The 6,268-nt window shown below is 34.5% G+C and overlaps 1 protein-coding gene and 1 pseudogene across 1 annotated transcript in view; both read right to left on the bottom strand.

The window, feature by feature from the left end:
• DDX10 (DEAD-box helicase 10) overlaps positions 1 to 6,268 on the bottom strand; it is a 230,211-nt gene that overhangs the window by 201,836 nt on the left and 22,107 nt on the right. Inside the window, exons 7-8 of the mRNA XM_006913434.3 lie at positions 4,872 to 4,998; positions 1,119 to 1,281 (exon numbers count right to left, since the gene is read on the bottom strand). Of these exons, the coding sequence (XP_006913496.1) occupies positions 1,119 to 1,281; positions 4,872 to 4,998 (290 nt within the window). The remainder of the gene's footprint in view (positions 1 to 1,118; positions 1,282 to 4,871; positions 4,999 to 6,268) is intronic.
• LOC112481070 lies at positions 5,645 to 5,763 on the bottom strand (annotated as a pseudogene).

The raw sequence follows: 6,268 nt of genomic DNA, 5'->3' as shown, positions 1-6,268 counted from the left end.
AAGAGGAGGGGAAAGGAAGGGAAGATAATCTGGAAAGAAAGGGAGATCTGGAAAGAGAAGTCCTAGGACAAATGTGCATCAGGCTTATGGAGCAACCTGTCTAGACTAGAGCTGGAGACAGAAGACTCCCAGAAGAGGTCTCAAGGGAAAAAAGAACAAACTGTTTGAACTGTAACATCTGCTGGAACATTTGAGAAAAATTAGAACTGGGAAACACGAAATTAGGCAAATTTTAATTAACTCAAAAACACAAAAGAAAGTGCAAGAAGCGAGACAATCTTAGCACACTATTTCCCTCGGCAAAAAAGTACATAGTTAAAACAATGTAAATACAAAATGTTGATTTTACCAAAAGTCATACTATAACAAGATAGCCTAGAGAGTTTTAACAACATGCATACTTGGCTACTGCCTCCAGTTTCATGGGAATGACCTGATATGATATCTTGAGATATGCTTTAAAGTACTCCAAGAGGGACAAGGAGACAGGAGGAAAGGAGTAATCATGAAAAAGATGGTTGCTGAAGCTGGGTAGTATATTAGAGTACGTTAGAGTCATTTTTTATGTGTATATGTTTAGAATGTACCACAATTATTAGCATTGTAAAATAAAGTGAAGAATTCAAATTTATTCTCATCTCATTTATTCTTTAGTTTTTCTATTACTTCTATTCCTCATTCAACCCCAACAAAGCCAGCAGTTATTATATAATGTATACATATTATATATATAATGTATAATGTTATCACGGTGGCTTTTTGAAAGATTAAATACATTAAATATAATTTTAAAATATAACTAAACTGGTGAAAAGATGGATTTCACTCATTTTTCTTGTTAAATAAGCTGTAATATTTATCAAGTTTCAAATTTTCAAAGAAATGGGACTTTTTTTGGTATCTTTAAATCTTTAATCCTCCTTTGATTTTGTAGGCCCCTCAGTATACTATGATGTAATTATTATGATGAAACAGGAAGAGCACAAAAGATGAAAATATTACAAAAATTTTCACAGATGTATCTTTAATGTTGATCATCTCAGCTATCAATTTACTTGCTTCTCTCATAAGCAAATTATATTTCCCATGATCACAGAATATTGTCTAAGTTTTCTTACCCAGACCCCTGGCTGCAATATCAGTAGCAAAGAGTACTGCAGCTCTCTTACGGACAAATTCATTATAGACTTCCATTCTTCTCATCTGCTGCTGTCGACCATGCAGGGCAAGGATAGAAATACCAGGACGTAGTCGGCAGAATACTCGGTACAGATACTGGACCTAGGCATTAACAGAAAAGTGAGTTTAGTACTTCAGGATAGCGGCAGCAAAGTGAGCTTACAAGATGAAGAGCAAAAATGTATTAAGAAACACAAGTGTCACAGTTTTGCCAATTAAAGATATACAGAGCAGAGAAAGGAAAATATAGTCTACAATTATGGTGTTCAAGCATTTTTGCTCACATTATTTCCTAAATTAATTCTGGAAAAAAAAATGCTCCCCTTACATTTTTAAGTTAACATCCAACGCTTTTCCAAATTTAATTGGTTACAAAGAATGTAATTTCTGATATATTGTAAATACTGATATTTTAAAATAAATCCTTGTAACATCTTATAAATATATCCAATAGATCTAAATAGCAGAGCAATTTGATACCCGCTACCAATTATTTTTAAAATATATCAAAATAATGAGGAGGTTATGCACTATGTGGCAGAGGGCTCCTCAGTTTTGCTGTGAATCTAAAATTGCTCTAAAAAAATTAGGTCTTTCTAAAATATTTAAAATGTGAGGAAACTCCTCTTTAACAGTAAGAAATTTTCTATCATTTCTTTTTCTCCCTGAACTCTTATTTTCTGACACCACAGAATTTTATCTTCATAGTTTCATGCTTTAAAGTTTTTGATTACTTTATCAAAATTCATGGTTTTCTACAACAAAACTCTGTTTATCACTTTTAACTTTTTAAACTTTCCTGGACTATAAAATTGTTAAAATTTTTCTTCTCAGGCTGAACTATTATCACAACTGTTATCAGTATAGAACTGACCCAAACAAGAAATGCTAAAATTTGATTTTAAAAAACTGTTCAACATAATTTTATTGTTTTAAAATGTTGGAAGTTATATAATAGTGGATGTTACTACATCTCTTAATATGCAGGACTAAATGGAGCCAATTGTTACTTTAGTTTTATTTCTCTTTAGTTTATCTATCTATAAATGACTACTACTGATTGCTAGACTGAGGCGGAGTATGATATCTTTTTATTCCTATTTCTTCTAACATAGGTATTAAGAAAATTTCTTCACAAAAAAATATAGGAAATGGGCTAGAAGGAACCTTAATTCTTTGAATGCCTATAAAATATTTCAAAATCATAAAATTATTTGTAATCATCTATCAGCTAATACTTCGTTAAGTCTCTTTTCAAATTTTGTTGAAAGTAAAGAATGGGAAACCACCTGAATTGCAATGACTTGTTACCCTGTTATTAAAGGCATCGACTTGCTGAACAGCCACACTGGTGCCAGAAAGCTTATCTGATCCTGAAACAATGCATCAATAAGATTAAAGATAGGTGGACCTGTGCCTTTCTTTCGTAAAGATTTTCCAAAGGGCTACTGCACAAAGGGGACATGGGAAAGGAGAACCTACAGGACCACAGATGGCCTCCTAGATAAACCAATCTCAGAAAATAATATCATGGAAATTGAAGTATAAATTGAGTCCATGAAAATTTTCTGCAATCTGCATCTCTTGAATCAAAACTGACCTTGAATTACTGCTCTTGAAAAAATTGGCTGAGGTGGAAGACATACGTAGAATAATGCCATGTAGGTTTTAAGTAACAAGTTTAATTCAAATTTAACAGAAAAAGTCATTGGAGGGTTTGCAGCAAGGCAGTGACATATTCCAGTTTCCACTTTCCAAAAAAATCATTCTCACTGTAATATGGAATAACTAGAGAAAAGAAAGTAAAAGAATGGAGAGACCAACCAGGAGTAAGAGATAGTTAAGCATGGTTCAGAGTAAACTGTAGCATGAGGGATACTGAGAAGTAGTAGCGCTAATGAGAGTTATCAATAGGCTGAATATGGGATGAAGACAAACAAGAATTAAGAATCCAGTCATTTACTGAGATGAGGAATTGCTTGAGGGAGCAGATTTAAGGGAGAGAAAATCTTAAATTGTTTTTCCTTTGTTAAAGTTGAGATGCCCTCTAGAAACTCAATTGGAATACTAGTAATCAAATAGATACACAAGTCTGGGGCTCAGGAAAGAGGTCAGGACTTGAAACATGGATTTAGCAGTTGCCAGAATACAGATGGCATTTAAAGCCATAAAACTGAAAAGGTTACCTAAAAAGAGTATATATGGAAAAAGGGCAGAGTACAGAAGTTTGAGGCACTCCAAATTGTAGTGGCCTGGCAAAGAAGAACTAGCAAGGAAGGTTATGAGAACAGTCAGAAGACAAGGGAATAAACAAGTGAGTGAGTATGGAGTCACAGAGTCTAAAGAAGTGTTTCAAGAAGGAGGGAATGATCAGCTGTATTAATATGCTTCTGAGAGATCAAATAAGAACTAATGACTGACCACTGACTCTGGCAAGCTGTATCTCTTAATAAGGGCTGATACAGTGGAGGGCTGTGGAAAGAGATGAGACAGTGATACAACTAATAGAGATAAATCATTAAAAGAGTTTGCTGTGAAGAAGAACAGAAAAAAGAGGCAGTGACTAGAAAGGGACAAGAGATTTGCTTTTTATTATAACATGGGCAATATTCAAGAATGATAGAGAGACAAGAAAACAGAGAAGATATCTGCAGTAACGAAGGGCTTGTGCAGGAGAGAGGGCAAGATCTGGAGCGTACACAGAAGGGTTGATTGTAGACACAAGCAAGGACAATTTGTTCACTGTGACAAGAGGGAAAGCAGAGTGTTATGCAGTGGAAATTTTAAACATAAACTCTTAAACTTATTCTCCTTCTTTAGATGTAAAGTTCTAAAAATCTAAAATAGGTCCTGAAATAAAAATCTGAAGTCATTCTTCACATGGTAAAATGACAGGGTTCTGTATTTTCCCCCAACAAAAGACAGACCGCTACTGATCTCCATAATCTCACTCACAAATTTATAATGTTAAACTATTCCAAAAGCTATAAATCTAGAGTCAACCTACTATATGCCAACTTATGACATCAGGGAATGTGAAAAAGGGACAAAAATCAGCCATGGTCCCTCTTCTTTAAAAGAAGGGACCCAGTTTTCTCATACATCACTGAATCCCTTACTTGTAGCAAAAGGCTAGGATTGTATAAATGTTTATTAACTAAATAAAGATATAAAGATTACAGGATAGGGTTATAACAAGGGAATTGGGAGTGTCAGAAAAGGACTTCCAAGTGTACCATTAGTCTTAAAAGACAGTAAATGTTTCCCCAAAATTGAGGTGAAGGAATGCAGGAAAGGAATTGTAAAGATCAGCATGAACAAAGATATGGAGGCATGAAAACAAATGGCATATTCAGTTCAGAATTCATGGAGGGTAGGTGAGAGATTATAAAAACCTCTAGTTAGCCTAGTCATTCCATTGTTTATTCTGCCAGTACTTTAGGGCTATTATGTTCCAAGCATTGTGCTCAGTGCTTACAACACTGAAGTAAAAACAGTTTCTTCCTTAATGGAGCTTATAGTTTCATCCACAGATTCCTTTAAAACAAAAGCACAAGTTCTCTACCTATGGATCCCTCACATCTAACATTGTATCTACTAAAATAGAAAAGAAATTGTTATTTGTCTGAAATTTGATATTTTAAAAGAGATGATCCAACAGGAATAACTTAAGAAAAATAAACCTTCAGTACCTCTTTACAACTGGAGAAAAATACAATACTTTTCTTCTTCAGATGGCTTCTCAAAAAGGAATATAGCACACTTATTTTTTGCTGCAGCTCACAAACTATGTAATTCTGTTCCAAAGTGGCTGGGGTACTTATGAAAATAGGAAGAAAAATGTTAAAAATATGCCATGTTAGAAACTTTGAATCCAGACCAGAAAAAGAAAAACACAAATGTTAATAGTTGCCTCTCAAATTTCTCTCACCCCCTCCCCAACCCCCTACACATACGCATACATGAGAACTTCTCTACTGTCCCTTAGGAAATAAATTCAACACATGACTAAAATACAATCAAAATCCCTTATAGATTATATATCAAAAAGACACAAACAGCAGTTGCCTCTAAAAAGATATGGTCAAGGATCAACTGAAGGGGCATGAGGGAACTAGATGAGTTGATGAGAATCTTCCACATATTAATAGGGGCTTGGGTTACAGAAATATACAGATTTATCAAAACTCAGCAAGCATACTCTTAATTTGTTCATGACATTGTATGTAAAAATTACATCGAGGTACAAAATCTCTATACATACTAAATTCTAGTTAGTGACATGTGCACTGAAATAGCTAGCAGAAGTGTGCAGGTGTCTGCAATTTACTTTGAAGTGCACCAAAAATAAGATGGGTTGATGTATAATTTTTTTTTTTTTTTTTTTTAGGCAAGGCAGCCTTTGGTTGACCTCACAGATTGCAAGGACCTTGTCAGCTTACAATCTCTTATTTTTTATTTTTTATGCCTACAGCACCTAGTCTTCCTAGGTGGTCTCCCATCCAAGTACTAACCAGGCCTGACCCTGCTTAGCTTCTGAGATCAGACAGGATTGGGCTTGTTCAGGGTGGCATGGCCGTATACTTGATGTATAATTAGAAGGACTGGATAAATGGATAGTAAAATGGATGCTACTGCCATTAGGTAGCATCTAGATAGCTGGTACAAGGTTCACTACGGAAGTCTTTCAATTGTGCTACATGTTTGAAATTTCTTATAATAAAACGGAGAGACGTACACATACATTCATTCACTCTTTCATAAACCTACATTTTGGATTATGTCCCAAAAAATGCTGATAAACATACAAAAAGATATGACATTATTTATAAAGCAAAACAATGTAAATCAACCCACATGTTTATCAGTAGGGAACTTGTAGAATGAGCTACTATATATCCACACAACTAAGTATCATGCATGTGAAAAAGGAATGAAGAATCTATCCACATATTGCTATAGAGTGATCTCTAGAATATACTAAATGAAAGCAAGCAGCAGAATAGTATATAGAATTTGGTACCAATTATCAGGGTTGGACTGTACAAATACTATAACACACACATTCATGCACGCAGGCACCCCTGTG

Source organism: Pteropus alecto, unplaced genomic scaffold (assembly GCF_000325575.1).
Source record: "Pteropus alecto unplaced genomic scaffold, ASM32557v1 scaffold385, whole genome shotgun sequence".
Lineage (NCBI taxonomy): Eukaryota > Metazoa > Chordata > Mammalia > Chiroptera > Pteropodidae > Pteropus > Pteropus alecto.
Note: the sequence above shows the minus strand (reverse complement) of the source record. Positions and strands in the feature narration are given on the sequence as shown.